The sequence below is a fragment of the Nyctereutes procyonoides genome, unplaced genomic scaffold, assembly GCF_905146905.1.
Source record: "Nyctereutes procyonoides isolate TBG_1078 unplaced genomic scaffold, NYPRO_anot_genome, whole genome shotgun sequence".
Classification (NCBI taxonomy): Eukaryota; Metazoa; Chordata; class Mammalia; order Carnivora; family Canidae; genus Nyctereutes; species Nyctereutes procyonoides.
The window spans coordinates 30042922-30068247 of record NW_026575122.1 but is presented as its reverse complement, the minus strand read 5'-3'; the positions used below and the strand labels follow the sequence as shown (position 1 = coordinate 30068247).

The window sequence follows — 25326 nt, the reverse complement described above, 5'->3', positions numbered from 1 at the left end:
GTTCTGAGTATATTTTGAAGGTAGAGCCAAGTGGATTTGCTGATGGACTGGATGTGATGTTAAAAGAAAAAAAATTGATGATGAAACGCCAAGATTTTTGTCCTGAACAAACAGAAGGATGGAATCACTATTAACTGATATGAGAAAGACCATAGGAAAGACAGGGGCTTGGGGGGGCTGGTGAGGAAGGTAGGGAATATAATAGAAATATAAATAAATAAAAAGATTCATGTAGGTAAACAGTCAAATTCCATTTCCAGGAGGACATTCTTAACTCTGACTTTGAATACTCCCAACATTAGACAGTTTTAGGTAGCCTCTATTGTAGTAGACATTTCATTTAATTTGGGGAATGTGAGAGCAATTAAATATAGAAAGTGTGAATACATATTTTCAACCATTACACAATGGTTGCTAATTCATGGAGACAGAGAGAGTCTAAGTAGTTTTAAAAGGGAACAAAGCCAGCTATTGGCACATCCACCAGGATATGTATCAAGACGTGTTTTTTTTTTCTATAAGGCCCTTATAATTCATAAAACAGTAACAGGCTTCCCATGAGAAGTTGGAAAGAAGTAAAACTGCTTACACACTGGATATATCACACACCCAGACAATAATCCCAAAGCAACATGGTAGTAATCACAATGACATCACACCACCTTGTACAGATACAACTCTCGGACAATTCTAGTAAAAAGAAAGTCTTCTGTAGTGCACAGTAGATGGAACATGAATCTTGAGCTAGGGCTTGACAGAGTCTGGAGGAGCTGGAAAGGCTAGGGAGGGGTGTTTCTAGAGGAAGGAGGAACGTGAGAGAAGGCCCAGAGGTGAGGCTAGGTAAGATAGAGACTAGGAGCAGTTGTGATAAGGCTGCCTCCCAGGAAGATTTCATCAATTGGGTAAAGCGGGGTAAGTCAGCAAACTATTAAAACCAGGCAAAGAGTTTGGATTTCTCCTTTTTGGTCACCAAGGGAATGGAAGAAATTTTCTTAAAACGTCTATTAAGGTGCCAACACACATTGTGAATCTCCAAGATGGAAATGGGCAGTATTTCCCAAACTTATTTGACATTGGAAGCTTTTTTTTCCACAATACCACCTGTTACCATCTTTGGGAAGATTTATTCTCCAGGTACATTGAGGCAGACAACACCCAAACATGGAGTGTGCTGAGAAAACCGTTGGCTCAAAGCTGCCAAGAATAAAAATATCCAAGATTTGTAAAGGGCAGGGACAGTATCTTGGGTGGTGTACAAACAACAATAATTTATTCTCACCCTCTTACTATTCATCCTCACTGTTCACAGCACTTTATGGGTCACTTGGAAAGAGATTTGTGGTTCTCTGGGACCTTCTTTTCCTGCCTTGCTGATTGATAAGCCTGTCACATTTTGTAATCGGATGATCCCAGTGTTCTTGCAAGATGCCTTCCTGGCTTGCTGCCTCCTCAATAGGTTGTATCACCTGTTCTCCAGCAGGCAGTGGGCACTTTCTCTGGTCATTGTCAGATGCCAGGTGGTACCTGTCAGACAAGCAGGAAGGAACTGCCCTTGCCCCATAACAGCAGCCCCAAGCCAGAAGGCTCTGTCGACAGCCTCAGGCCTTCACTGTCTGTCCCCACTCTTGCCAGGGCTTCCCGTGTGTTTGCTGTCTTCCCGTTCAGGTTCTCATTTGCTTACTCTGGTGCCTCTCACTGTAAGCCACTTGGAAATTGAACTTGACTTTTTCTTCTCTTCCTCCTATATTTTAGAAATATCTGAAAATAGTTGTTTTTTTCCTCTCTTGTTTTGTTTCTAATGGAGCCTCCAGCAAGTCTTTAGAAGTAGTTCCCACTGGGGGGGTGGTACCACACACACACACACACACACACACACACACACACACCAGCCCTTTACCATGTGGCATTTGGAAGTGTTTGGGGGCACTTTGGGGGGCTCGTCCCATGCTTGGGGGGTACTCTTGCCTTTTTGTGAGTGGGGGCTGCACATAGTAAGCATTCAGCAGTGTGAGAGGTCACCCTACACAATGAACAGCTGCCTTGCCCCAATTGCCAGTGATGTCCCCAATGAGAATCCCTGTATGTTTCCCAAACTGTGGTCATTTGAGGCCACTTTGATAATTTTTAGTATCAAATTACCACCTGTGCCATTATTAGTTTATTTTTTTATTTTTAAAATATTTAATTTATTTATTCATGAGAGACCCAGATAGAGAGGCAGAGACATAGGCAGAGGGAGAAGCAGGCTCCATGCAGGGAGCCAGATGTGAGACTTGATCCTGGGACTCCAGGATCTCACCCTGGGTCGAAGGCAGATGCTCAATGGCTGAGCCACCCAGGCATCCCGCCATTATTAGTTTAATATTTTTTCTTTGACTTAACTTACTTAAAAAAAAATCTTTCAGCAATAGTATGTTTGAAATAATGGGTCGATGTTTATATATTTTACAGTACACATAGAAATAAATATCCAACACCTCATACAAAAGATTCTTCATCAGTGATATGCATATGAAGTTTCGGAAATACTGGGTCCTTCTTACACCTGTTGGGTTTTTGACGGGAGCATTATCCTGACGCCCTTCTCTCCTCTGAACTATGAAGGTTTAAACAAGTGCAAGTGATGGACTCCTTAGTATGGACCTTATAAGGGCAAGGGCCACATCCCATGCTTAACATCCCATAAAGATCATTTCTTTTATATAAGGAAGAAGTCTGTTCCACTGGCAAGATAAACCCAAGCATTCTTGACCCAAGTCTGCTGTCTCTTTGCTGGATGCAAAGTCCTAGGGTAAAAGTGAGGCTTACTTGGCATTTGCCTCCTTGGATTTGCCCTCAGCTCCCTGAGGGCAAACCTGCATCTTGTGACTCCACCTATCCTAATGCAAAGTCTGGCACAAACTTCATGATTCATGAGTCTTAGTGAATGAATGAAAATGTGAACAAATGAATATATGCTTACCTGTCACCACTAGACAAACAATGAGGCACTGAAAATGTTACCGTCACTGAGTAAAAAAAGTTCCGTGCACATGTTTCTTGGGCAAGTTCTGTGATTTCTCTCCTTTAGTTTCATCACCCCTGAAATAGGGATAATATAGTACCAACCTCACAGCACTGACATGAGGAGTCACTGAGAACGGATTTGTGAAGTGCTTAGAGCAGTGTCAGGCATAGAATAAATGTTATAGAAATATTCGATGGCCAACGAATGGTATCTATCTTGTACTTACTTAGGTTTCCAGTATTTGTGGAAATAAAGAATCAGGGCAGCCCGGGTGGCTCAGTGGTTTAGCGCCGTCTTCAGCCCAGGGCGTGATCCTGAATATCCGGGATCGAGTCCCACGTCAGGCTCCCTGCATGGAGCCTGCTTCTCCCTCTGCCTGTGCCTGTGCCTCTCTCTCTCTCTCTCTCTCTCTCTCTCATGAATAAATAATCTTTAAAAATAAAATCAACAAATGCGGGGTCACAGTGTTCCTACACTTCACATCCTTGATGCTGAGCAGTTCCCAAGGGCAGTACAGCTACTGAAGCAGAGCATCCCAGGCCCTGGTGAGGTGTCCTGCTGCAGTGCTGAGCACAGAAAGAACTTTCTGGAACAGGTGACCCAGGGTGATGTGCCCCTTATCCCTACCTCATTACAGGTTGCACAGAAGCTGTGTCCTGGTCTTTGCTTAAGGCAATGCTAGAACATATCCAATTAACTAAATTCTTGCTCTGGCTCAATGGACACATTCTGCAGGAACACCACATTCACATACATTGAGCCCAGAGTGTGGGAGGGGAGACAAAGGAGAGGAAGCAGTGTGCTGACAGAGCTTCTGTGATGAACTAGACACAGGGAAGGTGGTCCCAAGTGTTGTGTATCACTTCATCCTCTGACAACCTTGAGAGCCAGGATTTTAACCTTACTTCCCTTATTTTACAGGTCAGAAACCTGGTGCTCCAAGCAATTACCTAACCCGGCCAAGGTCATTCACTAAAATAGATAGCAGTACCAAAACTTTGAACTCAGGCCCATCTGAGTTTTTTTTTTTTTTTTAATAAACCCCTGGGGTACAGCTGAGGCTTCAGAATGGCCAGGTCAGCCTCATACTAAAATGTTTCCAGCCCACCTGCTGAATCTTTAGTGTCAGCACCCTTCTCCCGTCCTTATTACAGAGATTAAGTGAGCAATGTTCATGAAATAGGTGTGCTTTAACAGCTCCCGCTGCGCCAGCCATCAAATCACGTGATGTAGCAGCAAAGTGAGGTTGCAGTTACCACTCGTGGGATTTCATCAAAAGCCAAGATAATCCTAGCTGAGACAGTCTGCAGGCAGGGCACGGCTCGAGTGTGAATAGAGCATTTGTGTCATTGGCTGAAGGAAAAGTACTCTATTCATAACCTTCTCCTGATAGCCTTTTGCATGAAAAAATGTAGGAAAAGCCAACTTCTCAGCAAGAAGGGGCCTGTTCCCGTTCTCTGAGCATGGGGATTCCACATTACATTCCTGGCAACACTGCTTTTAGATAAATGGTTTAAATTTTCTTTCTCCCACAATTATGGGGACAGTACTAAGGAGTTGTCTTAGTATCTGAGTGTACTGGGGAGTATTCTGACTTGATCTAGCTGAATGAAATCTGAGTTCCTCCTTGACTTCACTAAAGAACCTCTTTGCTCTCTGTTCTCACCCCCAAAGCCTTCCTTCTGCCTCTAGGGGGTAGACTCCAAAACTCCATCCAAAGTGAAATGTCATTCATCTACTCTACCTTCTGAGGACTAATCCTCTTGACCCTTATAGCTGTGACTGCATCAGGCCTTCCAAACAGCTTATTTGCTTGAATCCCCACAGGATTGAGAAATGACCTATCATCTAAATTTGTTAATTCCAGCAAAGATTATGTGAAGTTTGATATTGGTCAATCTAAAGTTTGGGCTCCATGTAACCATCCGAGGCATTCCCTTCCTGGTCCCATTCACCGTGAGCTAAACAGATCTCCAAGCACGGTGGCCTCCCTTGCAGTGCAGGGCTTGCTCAGGCAGTAATGGCCCCAGTATTCAAGACTCATGGTGAGTGCTTCAGACACAAACCCATGTGTATGCGTCTTCACCTCTCCAGTCTCCAGGCATAGTTGGCATCTCTAAGAACCTCTTCCCTCCCATGTCCAGGCTGTTGGCGTCCCACATCAAGGCACCACAGTTTCCTCTTCTTCAGGCTCTACATATCACATGCCACCTCAAACTTTCCTGCTCTTACTTGGTTCTTTCATTCATTCACTCATTCATTCATTCAACAAGCTCTGTTTTGTAGTACCTATGATATGCCAAGCACTGGGGAGGGATAGGATAGTGAACTAAACAAGCATACATCCTCTCCTCATGGAGCTTACAATCTAGTGAAAAGTTACAACAAATGATAAGAAGGAAAAGATCAGTGAGCTATGGGAGCATACTGGAAGGAGGCCCACTCTCACCTGGAGGGCAGAAGGTTCCTGTGAGGATGCTCTGATTGCCTACTCTCTGCCTCACTACCTCAGGCCTGGTCCTGGAGTTCCCTCATAAGTTAGCTTTCCATTTTGATGGCTCAGTTGGACCATTTATTTTGTTTTCGAGTTTTTCTCTCCAAGATGCCACCTCTCAGTAATGCCCCTTTATTCTATGAACAATAACCAAAGATGACAGGGTAAAGGCTATCAAAGATTATTTTACAAATGCTGGTCAGTGACTATGGAAATGAGGAGAAAGAAGTTGACATGAGACACAACAGCCTGTGGCCTGGAAACATTCCTATAAATTCAAAGTGCTAGTTCTACAGCACTGGTAACGAGGTGCCATTTCCTCTGCCCTGGCCCTTCTCCATACTCAGGTAGAATATACTGTGCCAGGCTCTACATCCAGGTCCCCAATATTCTAAGAGGTGATATCATATAATATTATTTCATTTGCCTTTAGTTTGTATAGGACTTAGCTTAAGAGTGTTGTTTTATTTTTTCACTAATTCAAAATAAATATTTAAGCCAATGTGTCAGGTGCTATGCAAGTGCATTGGAGGGGGTTATGGTGACAAGACATGAATAGCACCTTGTTCAATGCAGCTCATCACCATTGTCACCAAATTAAATGAACATATCGGGACATCAGTGGAGGAGCTGCTACACTGAAGGGGTGTTATATTGAGGCCAATTCAATGGCCCAGACTTTACAAAAGCCACAATCAATGCTGCCAGCATAGGGTGTTGGCAGGAACTCCAGAACTTTCCACCTGCTCTTCAGTCACTTGTTATTTCATTTTTACTTTCATTGAAGTAATGCGATTCTATAAATAGTCAAATAATCTTACACAACTGAGTACAAAGAACATCTCTTGACCATCCACTTCCCTCATTTAAAAGTCCACCAGGATAACTACTTCAATTTATTTAGCTATTTCATTATAGATTTACCATATCTCCTAATAGCTGCTACCCCTTGATTTTTTATGACAATTATATTGAGATATAATTCATGTACCATGAAATTCACCCTTTTAAATAATTATGCAATTCACTGATTTTTTAGTATATTCACAGTTATGCCACCATCATCACTATGTAATTTTAGAACATTTTCAATACCTGAAAAGAAACACTGAACACATTAACAGTCACTCCGTATTCCCTCTGCCCCTAGTCTCAAAAACCACTAATCCATTTCTCTATGGATTTGCCTTTTGTGCACATTTCATATAATGGAATCATGCAATATGTGGTCTTTGTGTCTGGCTTCTTTCACTTAGAGTAATGTTTTCAGAGGTCATTCATGTTGTAGCATATTTATTCCTTTTTGTAGTTGAGTGATATTCCATTGTAAGGATATATCACTTTTTGTTTATCCATTCAATATTTGATGGATGTTTGGGTTATTTCTATTTTTTGGCAATTGTGAAAAAAGCTGTTACAAACATCTGTATACAGGTTTTTGTGTGAACATGTTTTTATTTTTGTTAGGTTCATACCTAAGAGTGGAATTGCCAGCCACTGATTTGTCAAGCTTTGGGCATTATCTACTGGCTTCTCACTGTGGAATCACTGTGAAGACATCTTACCTTCCAATACTACCTCTCCCCCACATACACACTTCCTATCTTTCAGTCTCCCAATGTTTATAGCATAATTTTGATTGGATTAGTATTAACATGATAATATAAATGTTAAAATATGTTTCATTTTCCTTAGGGAACTTCTGGTTTTACCTGGAGTTATTTGTCTTATTTTCTATGTATTTATCACCAATTCATCCTTAAACTCACCCTCAGGAGCTTCAGCTCTTCTCAGATATTCATATGCATTAGGCATTCTATCAATTTCATCATCCTAGCTTTCTCTGAGTCTTCTGACTTGCTCTTATCTAGATTAGTTGTTCTTTAGACCTGTAGCATGGCTGTTATCCTGACATTTCCCTTTAATAATATGTAGGGGATTTCTTTCATGTCTCTCTTGTGTTAGGTTCCTTTTGTCATAGATCTTTTATCGTTTTCTTTCTTGTTTCACTCCCCTATTTTTGTGGAATAGGTCCTCCAGTTGCATCCTGAGAACATTACGTAGTGAGTATATTGTTTCAGAACTTGCCTATCTGAAAAGGCTTTATATTATTTAATTATTGCTATTTTTTAATTTTAATTTTTGCTACTTTCAATTAATATAACATTCTATAACATTCACTTTTTTCTGCAGAACTTTTCTAGTTTCCACATTTGCTATTGAATGATCAAAGCCATTCTGATTATTTTGTCAGAATCTAACCAGTATTTTACTCTCTAGAAGCTTTTAGAATTTTCTCTTTGACTCCAGTATTCTTCAATTTAAGGAATTCATTTCCTTAATTTAATTCATTTAAGGAAATGATGTATTTTGACTAATAAACCTTATTCATTTTGCTGGACACTTGATGGGCTCCTTTTATTTGACAGTAGCATTCAGTTCTAAGAATTTTTCTTGAACTATTTCTTTAGTGATTTTATTTCCTCCATTTTCTTACTATTTTTTCCTCTTTCTATGATTTACATTATTTGGATATTGAACTTCCTGATTTTGTTCTTAAATGTTCTGATCTCTTCCCTCCTATTTTCTGTCATTTTGTTATCCTTTAGAAATTTTTGTCAAATTTTTCTTCCAAAATTTTTATTTTATTTTTAAATTAATTTTTTTTTTTTTTTTTTACTTTTTAGAGAGAGAGTGAAAGAGTGCTGGGGGGAGGGTAAAGGGAGAGGGGGAGAATCTTGAGGCAGGACTCCATCTTGCAGCTCTGAGATCATGACCTAAACCCGAAATTGAGAGTCTGATGCTCAACCAACTGAGTCACAGGTACTCAAATTTTTTTTACAACTTTTTAATTGGATTTTTAGTTTATGCTATATTTTTACATTTCTAAGACTTCTTTTGTTTTATGAGTGTACCTTTTAAAACATCATTCTACTACTTCATACTTTAAATATATCTTTTTAGTTCTCTGATAAGTTTCCATCTTATTATTTAATTTGTTTTCTTCAAATTTATTTAGTATTTTTGTTTTAAATCTCTGTTTTTCACATTTGAGGCTTCCTTCAAATGTGTGGTGATCCTTGGGTATTCATTTACATTTAAAATTGGGGCACTAAAAAGCTTAATGACATTGTGAGCAGACCACAGATCACATGTTGAGAGATCAGGCTGGGCTGCTTAAATGGATAACCCTAGTGTCAGTATCTTTAGATCTTTCCTTTGGCTTGTCAGATGGCTTTTTGGAGAACTGTCTTATATCCTGCACAGTATTATGGGAACCAAGTGATGGAAGAGGGCTAGGAGCTATAGGGGAGGGTCTTAACATTTAGTATTTTTAACCCTTCTATTTTCAAAATTGTTACATCCCTCAACTGTGCCATCTGTCCCCCATCTCAGAGACCTATTTTACTCTCTCCAGGGTATAAACCCCATTTTTTTGCTGAGGTAGAAAGAGAGGGAGTCACCTGGCTGCACAAGTAAGGAAAAGAATTTTTGCTTGGGAGAGGGGTGTGTCTAGCCCTTAAATTTCTGTCCTGCCCTTTATCTGCAAATTACAAACTCCTATTGCTTGTAATTCTTGATACTTTTGGCTTCTATATAGGAAAATGGGCTACTATTTAGCTTGCTTACTTAGGAATTAGCTTTCCTGGGTCTGTTAGGTAGGTTATCTTTCCTCCTGGTTTTTTAACTTATGTTTTCTAGCTATCATTTCCCCTCCAATTCTCTGTTTCTCTTGGGTTTATATCTTTTTTTAAAATTTTTATTTATTTATGATAGTCACACAGAGAGAGAGAGAGAGAGAGGCAGAGACACAGGCAGAGGTAGAAGCAGGCTCCATGCACCGGGAGCCCGACGTGGGACTGGATCCCAGGTCCTCAGGATCGCGCCCTGGGCCAAAGGCAGGTGCCACCGCTGCGCCACCCAGGGATCCCCGGGTTTATATCTTTTTAAGATGTACCTTTATGTCAGTTAGTGGGAATCCAGAGAAAGTACAGGAAAATGTGATTGTTTAGTTTTCTAATTTTAAAGGGCTTTGGACTCTTCCTTTACATGTATTTTACTGAGAAAATGCCCCAGTATGTAATTTGCTCTCTTAATGATTACTTTTTAAAGGTAAGGAAGACAAGGAAGCTACAGCAGTAATTTTGAAGGCATATTAAAGCATTTCTTACTGACAAAGTTGGCAAAACTGTTGAGGGTTAAAATGAAATCGCAGTGACCTTAGTTCACAAAGACAAAGCTATTTTAAATTTTGAGGAGTAAAGTAAATTGTGAAAGTAAATGAGGGACTGTGAAGGGAATGAGGTCAATTGTGAATATTCATGGTGGAGCAGCATTGGGGAATAAAGCTCTGGACCAGGTTGGACTGGGAATGATGTTTTATAGGCATTCAGAGGAAGCACGTCTGGAAGATCCAATTTGTTTTTGAGGGTAGCCCAGAGGCTAGCACTGATTGTTCTATTCAAAGGAAAGGCAAGACTGAGAACTGATGTTGGAAAATTGGATGAGGCAATAGCTCAGAATCAAGATTGAGAACAGAAAAAGAGGGCTAGATACTTCCCCTTTTGTGAAGTGTCATATGCATAGTTAATATTATGAGAAAGATTTAAAAGATTAATAACGTCCAATGTTGTTAAAAAGTCATAAAGAAACAAGCATTCTCATATACTGTTGGAGAGTATATATTGATATAGCCTTTATTAGAGAACAATTGGTAATTATATGTTAAAATTTTAAACATATAAAATTTGATTTATCAATTCCACTCCTAAGATAGTGACTCTGTAGGAAAGACCAAAAAATTAATGTATAAAGATTTTTATTAAATCATTGCTTGTAATAGAGAAAGCTAGAAAATGGCCAAAATGCACATCAGTAGAGGATTGTTTAAATTTATAATGTTGCAGACCTGCACTGAGCTCTTGTGGTTCATTCTTCATAAAGAGTAGCATTCAAAAGAAAGTAATTTAGTATCTTTCAAAGAACATTGAAAGAGGTCTAACTCATAACTCATAGTTTCATTTAAGTTTATTCTTGTTATATGGCCTTATAGTTGAATACTTAGAGCACCATATGTCAGGCAAAATAAGGTCAGTTAATATATATTGGCACCTAACAATATCTAAAATATGTTATTCTATTTTAAAAGTCTTATAGAATATATGGCATGATCTATTTTATGTTTGAAAGTTTATAAAGGTTTCCAGTTTCAAGTATTGGCACAGCGGTTTGGATCAGACCAAACCTCTCACTGTTAATAATTATAAACTCTGCTTATCAATCTACTTCAAGGCACTAGAGAAGGACTGCAAACAGACATAAAGTAGAGGAGATACAGTCCACATTTAACTGGCTTCCCCCCCTCCCTGCCCCACAGACATGGAGCAGTCTGTAGGACACAGACTTACTGGACTAAAGAGTTAGAGGCCTGAGTACAAGGATGCCAGAGCAACAGTAAATTAAAGGGGGAAGGGAAATCCCAGAAGGTTAGGAATAATAGTGGGGGAGCCCCCAGATCTATGTACAAAATCTTCTAAGAACCTTGGCTGACTCTTCAACTGCAAATCCTCAGGGCAAGACTCCGAGGAGCATAGTAGAAAAGAAGAGCTGGACTGTTGAAAGAACTGAGCAGAGATATCATCAGCTGCCTGGTGCTGGGGAGACTAAGTTTGAAGTTAAAGCCTACCAAATTAGAGGGGCTAGAGAAATGTCTCTTGCATTCGTAGAATATGCCAGAAGCATCATGCTTCAAGACCGCATCCTAGAACTATGAGCTATATCCTAGGACTAAGGGCAAAAAATAAAGTATAATTCATTTAATAAAACCTAGAAACAAACCTGCAAAGGATTAAGATTACCCACAGGACATTTAGCTGCTTCCTGGAACAAAACCCAATATTCACCAGAGGAAGATAACAGAATTTAGAGTTCTCACAATATATCATTTACAATGTCCAGTATACAATAAAAACTACCAGACATACAAAGAAGCAGAAAAATATGCCCCATAATAAGCAAAGAGACTTCCAAAACCCCCAGAAAACAAAAGGAGACCTACAGACGACAGAATTGTTGGAATTAGCATAAAAGGATTTTAAAGTTACTATTATAAATATGTTAAAGAATTTACAGGAAAAAAATGGATATAATTTGTGAACACATGGAGATTTAAGAAAGATATGAAATGCTAAAAAGGGAGGAACCATATGGAAATCATAAAACTGAAAAGTACAATATCTGAAATAATAAAATACAATACTGAAAAATTATTGGATGGGATTAATAGTGTGAATATCACAGAAGAAAAGATTAAGGAACTTGGAGAAAAGTCAACAAAAATCACCAAACAGAAGGAGAAAAAATTGAATAAAAAAACCCGCTAACCTTAGAAAGAGAGGAGAGAATTAATGGGGCAAAGAATATTTAAGGAAATTTTGGCTGAAATTTTTCTAAGAAGTCCAGTAAACCCCAAGCAGAAAAAAGCAGAAAGAAATCCATTATCAAGGCACATTATTGTTAAATGGCTAAAAACTGAGGATAAAGCAAAATATCTTCAAAAGAGCCATCATATGTATGAGACTGTAGAAAGAATAACCGAAGGTTGTTCACCAGCAATGATGAATGGGGTGGGGGTGGAGGCAGGAATTCCTAGACCTTCTCTCCAGGAAAACAATTTAACTTAAGAAAATACCTTTTTAAATAAATCATTCCAAGTCTCTGGGAATTGTCCCAAGGGCAAAAAGCATACAGCAAATAGAGAAATATTTATTCAAGAAAATCTACTAAATCTTGGCAAGAACAGCAAGAGTCTGTGGCCCTTGAGCCACCACAGCTTCATTACCCCATCTCTCCCCAGACCTGCTCATGGAAGCTTTACGGTGGACATGTGCCGCTAAGATGGGAGGCTCCCCCTTCCGTGAGCTTCCAGGCTGGGGCTCTGGCTTCACCCTTGGAAGGCGGCAGACTGCCAGCTTTTCAAAAATCCTCCTCAGCCCCATGTTGCTAGAGTTCTATTCCAGACAGGCATGGCAGAGAAAACCAAGTCTTGCTTCTTCCATCTAGACCCCCACTGATAGTGCTCAACTGACTGAGCCACCCAGTAGCCCAGGCCTGTTGTTTTTACTGTCATAGGCATTTGTCAGAATTCATTGAACTGTAACAATTAAGATCTGTGCATTGCTGTATCAGTTTTTTAAATTAGAAGGGAAAAAAAGTCATTACTATCGCACTAAATTTGTTGATTTACCTGAAGATATTTCCATTTTACAGTAGTGAATCTTCCTAGCCAAGAAAGTGGTATTCTACGCAGGTATTGCTAGTGGCCTCCCCTTATCCATCCTCTCTCTCCTTCCTCCTTTGAAACAGAACTCTGATTTTCAGCTCAACCTACATTGCCATAAAGAATAAAAGGCTAAATTTCCAGCTTCTCTTGCTCTAAGTATGAGCATGGGACAAAGTTCTGGCTAATGAGATGTAAGTGGAAGTACTGAATGGGATCTGAGGGTTCTCCTTAAAAGATGTTACCTCAGTTGTGAGTGTCCACTTGCCCTTGCTACTCTCTGGAATGTGAAAATGATGGGTGGAATTCCAGCAGCTCTTTTGGACTATCTGATGAAGAAGGTCATTCAGGCCTCAAGATGACAGAACAGAAAGTTAGGAGACAACAGAACAGAAGAACACGGTTCCTCTTATACCAGTCCTGAACTATCTATTAGGCTTATTTTATGTAAGAAACAACTCCTTTTGTTCAAGCCACTGTTGCTTTGAGTTTTCCTATTATATACAAGCAAACTTGATACAAATCTTCCTATTTATTTTTAAGCCTTCTTATATGAAATAGTTATTTATTCATTTATCCATCTATCTATCTAGAAGTCATTTTTGTTCATGAAATATATGCCTGTTAAAGTTCATTTAAGTTTAAATCACACCACTTATAGCCTTTCTTGTTCTTTCAATCATGTATATACTGTAAAGCCTTCTGAGTGGAGGGAAAGTAATTCTATATATCTAGCAGCTAATGGTGTTTCAACTGGAGAAATGACTTTAATTTAGTTGTAACTGAAAAGCTCCAGAAAGCTTTTTACTTCCATTCTGGTATGTATTCTGAATCCTTGCACATGTGAAATGTCTTTACTTTGCCTACTCACTTAAAAGCCAGCATAGCTGGTAGATTCAAAATCCTATTTCTTTAAACTGTGTAGGCATTCCATTGTTGTCCAGTATTCAATAGTAAAAATGGAATGTTTATTACCAATCTAACCCTGTGTCCTTATAGGAAAGTATTTCCACCCTATCCCACCATTGAATGCTAAGGATTTTCTCTTTTATGTTTGCATTCAGAAATATTGGTGGAGTATAGCTGTGTGCCTCTCCTTTCAGTATTCTTGCTGACACAGCAGGACCAGAATTGTTGTTGTTGTTGTTGTTTTTTAATTTAACCTTAAGAACTTGAGTATTTATTTAGCCTGGGTGAATATTTTTCTATTAATGGCTTCCTATCATCCTGTCTATGATGTCTTAAATTCCTATTAAACAGGTTTTATTTTTCCCCCCTTTGGGATTTTCTGTATTTTGTTTTCCTCATAATTTCTTTCTCTGACTTTTTGCTTTATATTCTGGGGGAAATATCTTGATTTGATCTTCCAAGTCATGAGTTCTCTTTTCAGTAACCATTCTGTAATTAATCCCTGGCATTCAGTTTTATGATTTATTAATCAAATTTTTAATTGTTTAGATGTCTCTATTTTTCTCTGATGGCTACTTTTCCTATGGTAGCTTACTCTTATTTTATGTTGCAGTATCCATTGTATCTCAGATACTTAATAAAATATTTTCACAGTTGTCTTTGGCTTCCTGCATTTGCTCTTTCCTCAGAGGTTAGTCTGTCACTGATTCAGTTTTTAGGCCTCAGGTTTGGTCCAAAAATCTAGTGATTCTGGGTTTTTCATTTTCATATACAAATTGATCAGTATTGATAACTAGTTTCATTTTCTGAGCAATTGTTGAGGTTACCTTCCAATATCCCTTGCTAGGCCTGCCCTCCAAATGTGACGACTGATGGTGGCCAATGTGCTGTGCTCTAAGGTTAATGGGAAGGGGGGATAGGCCAGCACGTTGGTGGCACTTCTCAAATAAGCAAGTAGGGAAAGTTACCCCCCCCCCCCACCTCACTTGGAACACATCAGGAGATTTCACATCTGGTCCAAGTTGTTTTTCCTTAACTAACAGTTCAGTAACTTTTACATCATGCCCTTCTGTTCTCTCTGGCCCTGATCCTCATTTATGAGTCCCTATGGCTGGTCCTTTACTCAAGGGCCTGGGGCATGCACCATAACTAGCTCTTCTCTGTGCACCTTGGGGTGGGGGGCAAGTTCCAGCTAAGCATCCCACAATAGACTTCTATCCTCGCCTGCTGACCTTGAACTTACTCTTCTCTTAAAACCATATAGTCGTATTTAACAGTCACTGTTGAATACCTGCTCTGTGCCAGGAGCTATACAAAGGAGAGACAACACAGTCATGAATAAGGCTGATGATCATTTGTCCTGAGGAAGCTTATAGGCTATTTCTCATCCAGCAGCCCCCTTTTTCAGTTATGTTTCTGAGCAATCTGGTATTTTTGTTAGTCTGCTACCACCCAGAAACTCTTCCATTTCTACTCAGCCAGCATTTTCTAGGGAATGCCTAGGACTTAGTCTTATTTTATGTGTCTTAGTTTGCTGGGATTTGGGAGGAAGGAGAAGTAGCCATTTTGGCTCAGTCCACCATCCTAAACTAGTCACCTTTCTACAAGTGGAAGAGGGATGGCTAGTAGAGTTGAGATACTTTGTGACCAAGGAGCAAAGTAGATAGTTTCTACATTCCATAGAAAGGCTTTGAATAGAGTTATTTTTTCACTGTGTCTGGCTCTGGCATTGGGGCCTCTGGAGATTGGAGGAAGAAGTTACAGAGTTCTCATCAGATTCTAATGTTAGGAAGCAAGCCTAGGGGTGAAACTGTGCAACTTGATGTCTAACATCCTTCATGATCACCTTAACAACTGTGACTTTAAAAATATGGTTGAAAAAAAAATATGGTTGAAAATGCACCACTTTTAGAGCACAAGAACAGAAGAGCATCTGATCCCCTTAAGATCCCTTATACATCCCTGACCACCTTTCTCCCAAGCTATGCTTCGAAAGAAGAAGCTTTTCCCAATACTCTACAAATTTTGTTTTATTCTCTGATATCTGGAGACCAGCCAGGCATGTGGAGTCTTTAGGTCTCCTTTGGGACCCAGATCTCTTTATGCCTTTCAATTACTCTGTAGCTTTTATAGAAAACTCTATTTTCAGAGTCAGTATTGATTCTAGTTGACCTCTGTTGATAAGTCCCCTCTCTCTTACCGGTTTCAGTAGATTTGTTTTTGTTAGAACCAAACTGAATAATAGGCTACTTTCCTGGAAATAAGGACAAGAACCTTACTAGGTGACTTGTTTAGCCACTCTTAGGCAAACACCAAATTGAATATTTAGCAATTTCTGTTTTGAAGCTGGGGGGAGGGGGAAAGGGCCCAAGGAAGCTAACTCCCAGTTCCAAGAAAGTATAAACATTATTCATGCACTTTATCTTAGATGATTATCATTTTAACCAATTGCTGCATGGTCAACATCAGATACCTCTTACCACACAGAGGTGACAAAGTCAATCCATTGGCCTGTCTGCCCCAAAGCAACAGAGATCTTGTCTTCTGGTGATGATTTAAGGAAGCCCAAGTCATCCTTGCAAAGAGGAAGTGAAAAAGGATTCAAACAGCACTTTTTTTGGCAGCAACAATGGCTCTGTGGCTGTTCTCTTTTAACAGAGAAAACATCATGGCTGATAAATATGTCAGAGCTCTTTAGAGACAGTGTCCCATCTTATGTGTGTTCTGCAGTGCTCAAAAAAAGGGAAGCTGGTCTTTTGTGGCTCCCAAAAAAGAGTGTTTTTCTTCTCCTCTTTTTGTTTGTTGCACATCTAAATCCCAGAATCATCTAGGAAGAGGAAGAAGGTGAAGACTTTGAAAAGGATTGAATCTCTCATTACTAAAGTAATATGGCACTCCACATACACAGATGCTGGCATGTAAGGAACAGAAGGTACTATTTGTCTTACTGGATCATAATTTAGATATTTGACTTATGTAGAGAAGCCTTGTATTGTAGCCAATATGTATTACATAAAGTTACCCCTGACACTAATCCTCAAAAACTGGATAAGTGGAACTGTGCTCTGGAAATGCTCTGACAAAATGGCTCCCTAGGAGATCTCCCAGGAAGATAAGAGAACACTTTACCATATACCAAAGAAATAGTATATTATATGTACACATACATACCTAAATTTTCATATAGAGGTTTCACTGTTTTCAGAATTTTCTTAGATTCATCATGAATATAATGTTTATTTATATCTCTTCCTTCCTGTTTTTATTCTTAATCCATCTCTAAAATAAATTTGGCACTTTTCTGAATTAAAGATTTTTAACTTTATGGTATCCACATGTAAATCAACTGATTGACTTGAGAAGACTGCTTTGTCTTTGAGGGAAGGGGAAGGAGTACACAGAAATATAGCAGGAGATTTCTTGGGCCTTTGGCTCAATGTTAGCTCAATTCTGAGAATCTAGATTTAGGAGACAAACAAAATGTTGGACTGGCCCCTGTGGTTTCCCCTCCATCTTCTCACTTCTTAGAGGTCTACTCAGTCTTTAGAATTAACATCTGTCAATCTCAGGAGACTATATAATTAAGTAAAAACAGACCCAAGTGGCAACAGCAAGGGACTTGGAATTAATACATCTTGGCAGCCAAAATATTTAGCTTAGTAAGTATAATTTGATTAACATTGGATATTATTTAATTAGGCTTATGGATAAAGAAGGGAAACAATAAAGTTCTCTATTGTGAAGAAGGGATTAACTCTAGGATACAGACTAGAACTAAAAGCATGAGGCCAAATTTGGAGACAGAGTGGAAACCCTTATTTAAGTTCAGGAGATTTCTTGTCTTTTACTTCCACCCACAGACTTCTTCAGCGATCTTTAATGTCTACAAAATCCAGTATGGATTGCTACATTTGACTTTTACTGAAAAACATTCAACCTTTACACTTTTGAAATTTAAAATATGAATGTTAGGGGAACCTGGTTGGCTCAGTTGGTTAAATGTCTGACTCTTGATTTTGGTTCAGGTTATGATCTCAGGGTTGTGAGATCGAGCCCCGTGTTGGGCTCTGTGCTGAGCATGGAGCCTGTTTGAGATTCTCTCTCTCCCGATACCTCTGCCCTCCCCTCTCAAAAAACAATAATAATAAAATATGATATGATGAGATAAATAAAAATGTTATTCAGCCTAATAGAGAAGGAAATTCTGGCCTTTGTGACAACATGGTTGGACCTGGAGGACCTGATGCTAAGCAAAATAAGCCAATCACAGAAGGACAAATACTGTGTGATTCCACTTATATAAGGTCTCTAAAGTAGTCAAATTCATAGAAGCAGAGAATATAATAGTGGTTTGCAGGGGCCAGAGGGAGGGGGAAATGAGTTGTTTTTCAATGGGTATAAAGTCTCAGTTATACTAGATGAATCAATTCTAGAGATCTACTGTATTTATGGCATTATGCACTTCAAAATCTGTTAGGAGGGTAGATAAGTGTTCTTATCATAAAAACAAACAAAACAACAACAACCACAAAGGGACAGAAGAAGGCTTTGGGAGGTGTGTTGGATGTGTCTAGGACCTTGACTGTGATGATGGTATCATGTGTGTTTACATAGGTCCAAACTCACCAAAATGCACACCTTAAATATGTGCACTTCTTTATATAGAAATTATATCTCAATAAAATTGTTAAAAAATTGATACTTGGGGCATTCTAGATGGTTCAGTTGGTTTAGTGTCTGACTCTTGGTTTCAGCTCAGGTCATGATCTTGGGGTCCTGGAATCAAGGACTCTGGGTCAGAGTCTGCACTCAGTGGGGATTCTGCTTGAGATTCTCTCCCTCTCCCTCTGCTCCACCCCCTGCTCATGCTCTCTCTCTCTCTCTCTCTCTAAAGAAAATAAATAAATCTTTTTTAAAAAATGGACACTTGAACAAAAGGAAAAATAAATAAAATATTAGGTATGATTATAAACTAAATTTCCTTCCATTCTTTATTCAAAAAACATTTATTGAGAACCTACCATATGCCTGGTACTGTGTTAGGCACTAAGGATTCAGATACAAGGAAGAAATGTCCATCCCTGGCTTCAAGGAGCCAGGGAAATTCAGATAAGCATTCAAATAAAGCTAATGAAATATAATGGATGCTACTTGCCATGGGGCATGGGGGCAGAAAAAGAAGAGGAGTAAGTCCTAGGAAGGAATCACAGAGGCCTCTTCATAGGGCTTCTCAAGACATGGTAGCGGCTTTCCACAGAGCAAATGATCCGAGAGAGAGAGAGAGAGAGAGCAACCAAGACAGAAGCCAGGGGGTTCTTTATAACTAGTTCAAAAGTTACATACCATCACTTATGCCATATTCTATTGGTCACATAGATCAACCTTGGTACAAGGTGAGAGGGAACTATAAAAGTAGTAGGAGCTCAATGAGGACTGTCATGGAGACTGGCTACCACAGTTCTCTAGAAAGAGATAGGCAGAGGACATGAGTCAAATAAGAAAGTACTGCTTTTTATTAATCAAGCCATCAACCAATAATGCCCATTACAGGTATTGATTTAAAATGAATAGAAGCACATGGCTTAGACCTTGAAGCCTAAACAGAACCTCTTACTCCTTCCTGAATCTAAATTTTGGGATCTTAGTACCCTCTAGAAGGATGTCTGGGGTAAAGATACAAAATGACAGAGAAAAATAATATGACCAGTAATTTGACTAATCTCCCTGGGCATTTACAGAGAGGAGGCAGAGAGGAAGAAAGAGGGCTGAGTCCACATGCCTACCCAGCTGCATAAAATAACAAAGAAAGAGAGCAACCCTGCCCTGGTTCCAGACTTCAACTACTCAAATTAGCAAGTCCTCTTCCCTTGGGTTGGGGTCAGGAGGCTAAGAAGAGGTAAGATGACAAGAAGGAAGGAATTGAAAATTCCCTTTTCCTATACCGAAGGTAATGTTGTTCTCTCATTCATATGCGGAAAATGAAATGTGGAAAGATTAACTGAAATTTCATGAAGCCTATTTCCAAGAAGTTGTGAAAGAAGATCCCAACTTTTAAATTCAGCCATAGTGGTCATACTGGGTCAAAGATACCATATTGAACTTGTGATGTACTCCATTTTTTTAAAAAGCATTTCTTCTGTATCATAGGTATTTGGGTTATACCTTAAAGTAACCAAAGATACACATTCAAGAAATAGAAACATAGGAGGGAACCTGGAATGTCATTTATTGCTACCTGTTTTTTGTAGCAGGAAGGAAATTGACATCTCAAGAGTTAATAGTTGGGAATGGGGCTTAGGTCTTTTTCATTCCCAGTCTGGTGCCTTTTCCTCTATGGCACTATGAAGAGGTTCCTGAATATATGCTTCCTCTGAGACTGGTTCCTCATCTCCAGCTGTGCAAGAGGAGAGCAGACTATGGTAGAAAGAGTTCTGATCTTGGAATCAGAATCCTCAGGTTAAGTACCAGATGCATTTTAAGTATGCATGATCTAAGCACACTCTCCTTAGTTTCTTCTTCTGAAAAACGGGTAGAGCAATATTTGCCAACCTGTTAGGATGGTTGTAGGGATGAAAGGAGATATGATTTATGAGAGATCTCTGTAGCGTATAGATGCTAGGCAAAGGTAAGGAATCAGTATTTGGGAATCTAAATTTATAAGGTGTCCAACTGCCAAGCTAAAATGGCCATGCCCCAGGCTTCTTACATTTCACTGCCCCTAGAATTTTTTTTGACTCTCCATCCTGAGGCGTTGCATCCGCTCTTTCTTGAATGATTTTGTCTCCACTGATGGTGGTCCAGCTGAATTCTGGACCCAGCGTTCAAATACTGAGAGAAGTCAGTGATTCGGTTTGCTATGTGGGATGAGGTTTTCCCCTCTCCACAACCACAAGAAGGAGTAGAGCATGTGAGTACTACTTCGGAAGGAAAAAAGCAAAAAATCTTATCACTTAATAGGGGTCTTAAAAGCTTTAGCTTCTTGGGTGAGTATGGTTATTGAGACAGACTGGCAAATGCTCCTGCTAACAGTAGAGATTTATTATCATAGAAAATTATTTCAGTCCACAGAGATTCCATAGGGACCAGTGTATGGTCATGGGTATAATTAATAGCAGAACTGTTTGGGAAGGACATTAGCGTTTATGCAGTGCTTCCCACACTCAAGGCAGAGAGTAAGGAGCGAGACTGGCATCATTCTTGTTTTCCAGAGGAGAAAGATGAAGTTCAGAGGGGTTAGATAGTTGGTCCAAGGTCACAAGCTTATAAATGTGGAGTTAAGACTTGAATCCAGGTCTTTGCACTTCCTATAGTCTCACACCAGGGAGGATCCAAAGCATTTTGAATCTATTATTTACCTATGTTTGAAATAAGAGATGAGTGGAGGAACACAATAACTGAAATAGCTTAACCAATTGCCCAGAGTTTGGAAACGTCAGGTAAAAGGGAGGTCAAAACATTGATTAAAAATTAAAAGTAAAAGCTTCACGCTTCTCCTGCCCTTTGACACCAAACACAGATACACTTCTAATGACAGCTCTTTTTCTGACATTGTCACCAGGGGGAGATTTCAACTTCAGGGCCATTGATGAGTGGAGGGTATGGAAACAACAAAACACAGAGGACATAAAACAAGGGTTTGAAGCCACTCAGGAAGTTCTCAAATACAGGGATTTATTTTGGTTCACAGCTTTTACAAAAAAAAAAAAAAAATCCAAATTATGTGGACTTCTAGGAAGCAGGGAAGTTAGCAAATTGCCAAGGCATTAATAGTCAGTTCTTGGTACTGTGAGAGTACAGTCTGACTTGCATGTCTGACTGAAATATTTTCCTTAGCAAGCATAGTCTTTCGTGGTAGTATTCTTAATGTTTGTGCTAAAAGGTGACTCATGCTTTTGGTAGTCTGTTCACTTCAGTCAGAAAAATAAGAATTTATTGAGCACATACTGTGTGCCTGGCTGGTTATGATCTAGGTTCAAGGGATAAAAATGTAAACAGAATAGAATACATGCTAACTTTCATGGAGTTTGCAGCCTGATGGGAAAAGCAGTTAAGTCAACAACAAGGAACTGTAACATGTGCATTAGAATAGGAGTTAATATGAAAGTAGGACAAGGTGCTGTGAAAATGCAATAGGGAGAATAGGGAGGTATCTAACTCAGTCTTGGAAAGTCAGTGAAAGCTTCCTGGATAAAGTGCCATCTAAGCTGAGGTCCAAAGGATGAATAAGAGTTAGTGGGAGTAGATTAGTCAGGGCTCACAAGAGAAACAGAATATATGTATATTTGTTATAAGAATTATATATTTTTTTAAATATATAATTTATATATAAAATAAGAATTGGCTCACATAATTATGGAGGCCAAGAATAAAGTTTTGGAGAACCAGGAAAGCTGGTGGTATAATTCATTCTGAGTCCAAAGGCTTAAGAACCAGGGGAGCCAAAGGTATAGTCCCAACTCAAGCAGACAGCAAATTCATCCTTCCTTCACTTTTTTGTTCTATTCGGACACCCAGTGAATTGGAGAAGGGAGATCTTTACTCACTCTGCTGATTCAATAGATCATTTCTTCCAGAAACACTCTCAGAAGTATGCCCAGAAGTACTGTTTTACCAGTTATCTGGGCATCCCTTAGCCCAGAGGGATGTTTAAAGGTGACATATAAAATTGACCATCACGGGGGGTGTATATTTAGCAGATGGAGGAACTATGTGCAAAGGGGTGGAGGTGGAGAGTGGATTGTGTTTGGGGAACTGAAAGAGATGTAGTTTGGCTGTAGTGCTGAAACCAGAGGTGGCTGGAGATATGAGTGGGTGCTAACCTTGCATACCATGGTCAAGAGTTAGCCCTTTATCCTAAGAAAAATGGGAAACCATCAAAGGGATTTAAGCATGACGTAAGATGATCGTACTATGTTCTAGGATGTCATCATTCTGTGTGCATGTATTTTGGAAAGATCTATTTGGTGATTTGGAATATGAGACACAGGATGGGGGACAAGTCCAGAAGCAGGGTAACCAATAGGTGGTAACTGTAGTCATCTAGGTCAGAGATGGGAGGGTCTAGTTCAGGGTCACAATATTAGAGCTAGAGAGAAGTAGATTGAAGAGCTCCTTACACTGATTGACCATGAGGAATGAAGTAGGAAGCAGTCAAGGATAGTTCCCAAATTTCTGGGAAGTATGGATAGGGATGCCAGCTCCTGAGCTAGAATGCTGCTGAAGGAGCAGGTTTCAGAGAGATGTGGAGGAGCTTCCTTTGGGGAGTTGCCGGAAGCCTGTATGGGATGCCTAAGTGGAGCTGTTCAATATAGAGTAAGAACTATGGGTTGGAATCTCAGGAGAGAAATCTGAACAGTTTCTGGATTTCTTTGAGTCATTGGCAAATGAATGGTAGTCGAAGCCAAGGCTACAATCACATTGTTAAGTCCAGCTTCAGCAGTCCTGTCTTCAGAGAAGGTCGAGAAACTCCCACCTTCTCTTGGTTTGCCCTTATCAGAGCATATACATGCAATTCAGACAGACGTCCATTCTCAAGTCACTTGATTTTTTTTTCTTTTTAAAGATTTTATTTATTTATTCATGAGAGACACAGAGAGAGAGAGAGGCAGAGACAAAGGCAGAGGGAGAAGCAGGCTCCACGCAGGGAGTCTGACATGGGACTTGATCCTGGGTCTCCAGGATCAGGCCCTGGGCTGAAGGCGGTGCTAAACCGCTGAGCCACCAGGGCTGCCCAACTTATGTGTTTATGGTAGTCTCCCCGTGTCCCTAGGACTACTGGGTAAGTTATGTAGAGAGATGCAATGCACACTTTATATATGTCCAAGGTCCTGAAGCTCCTTCTCCTGTGGCAGAACTCAGCTCTGGTTCCTCCCTGTGCTCTTTCCACTACACCCAACTGCCTTGAGGTCATCCTTCCCAACACTCTCTAAAGAATACACTCAATTCCCAGACAGCCATGATGGCCTGAAATTCTTGACAACCCATGAAGGGCTTCCCCTGAGAGAAACACGGGGACAGCCTCTACCAGGCTCCTGTGTCCTTACCCCACCACCCTTATCTTCACTGTAGCTCTCCCTATCCTGCGTTGGCTTCACAGTTTTGACTGCCCCTCTCTACCCTCAGCAGGTCTTGGCTCCGTGGCTCCTGGTTTCTAGACACATGGCTGACCATTCACTGGTTGTAAGAGGCGGCCCGACCAGCACCCACACGCTCAAAGGTGGGAAGAGAAAGCTTTCCTGCTGGTCTAGGAGAACATGGTAAGTGGAGACGAGATAAAAAAGAAATCATTTGGGCTTGGGGCTTGTTTTGTTTTTGTTTCTCAACAGTGGAATTTTTTTCCCCAAAGAATGCTTGAATGGGAGTTCAATTTATAAAATGGTTTAAAGAAAAAGAAAAAAAGGAGCTGCTCTAATAGAAGCAGGAACCCTGGGGGCTGAGGCAGCTGTCTCACCCCACACGCACTCAGCCAGGCCCTTTGCCCAGCTGCCCTGAGGCTTCTTGGAACACTTTTGAAAAAGTCATTCAGTCCACGCCCTCAAGATGCTGGAAGATACAGAAGAATGAGAGCTTGGGCTTTCGAGTCAAACTACCCTAGTCTGAGTCTGGCCACGCTGCCTATTAGTTGTGTGTGATTTGGGACAAGTTATTTCAATTTTCCAAGCCTCCCGTTCATCATCTGTAAAACAGGGGATAGTAAGTATAGAATGTCTGTGAGGGTTGAAACAGAAAAAACATCTCAAGCCCTGAGTACTGTGCTCAACAAACAGGTATTACTGTTATTGTTAGTTGTCAAACATTTGGATCTTTCAAGATGAGCTGGAAATTTGAATTTTTTTTAAAGAATTTTTATTTATTTGAGAGAGAGAATGAGTGAGAGCACAAGCAGAGGGAGAGGGACAGAGGGAGAGGGAGAAGCAGTCTTCCTGCTGAGCAGGGAGCCTGTGGCGGGTCTCCATCCCAGGACCCTGAGATCATGACCTCAGCTGAGGGCAAAAGCTTAACCGACTGAGCCACCCAGGTGTCCCGAAATTGGATTTTTAAAGACAGGCTAGGAATTTGTGAGGCTTTTTTTGTGAGACTCTCCCAACTTTTTTAATGCTGGCAAGTAATTGATTTTTTAAAAATTGGTCTGAGCTAAATAAGATGCCCTCCAGCAGTCAGTTTGGGGCCACTGGAGTGACTAGTCAATATGCTGCTGTACGTGGTGGGTTCTATGTGTGATTAGGTGTGTATGAGGCCTCAGACAGATGAGGCCTTATTGTCCTCCAGTGGGAGGCTGAGTCAGAGTGGCCTGGGGGACGGGAGAGCTGTGCATAGATTCGTGGGCAGGGGGTTGTAGGTTGTGGCAGCTGGTACAGATTAGACCCTGTCCTCCGGCTGTGGGATGGATGGATGTTTCTGGGTATGGCGGGAACATTCTCTCCCCTGGCCTGCCACAGTGGTACAAAGATTCACAAAAAAAAGGCTGATCCCAGCTCTTCCTGGTTGCACTGAACACAGAAGAGTTTTTACGTGGACCCAGCCTTAACTTGAAATATTGATGTTTGTTAATCATGGATTTTTTTTGCATTAACTTAAAAATTTTAAAGATATTGCATTAAAATATACTTATGCCAGTTATTGAGTTTTTGGGTGTCC

General features: G+C 40.1%; 1 protein-coding gene across 1 annotated transcript in view; it reads left to right on the top strand.

Moving 5' to 3' along the window:
* Nucleotides 1-23886, top strand: part of CRADD (CASP2 and RIPK1 domain containing adaptor with death domain) — a 208277-nt gene extending 184391 nt beyond the window's left edge. The window contains exon 3 of the mRNA XM_055336428.1: nt 23812-23886. Coding sequence (XP_055192403.1) covers nt 23812-23843 — 32 coding nt within the window. The 3' untranslated portion in view covers nt 23844-23886. The remainder of the gene's footprint in view (nt 1-23811) is intronic.
* The last annotated feature ends 1440 nt before the right edge of the window (nt 23887-25326 follow it).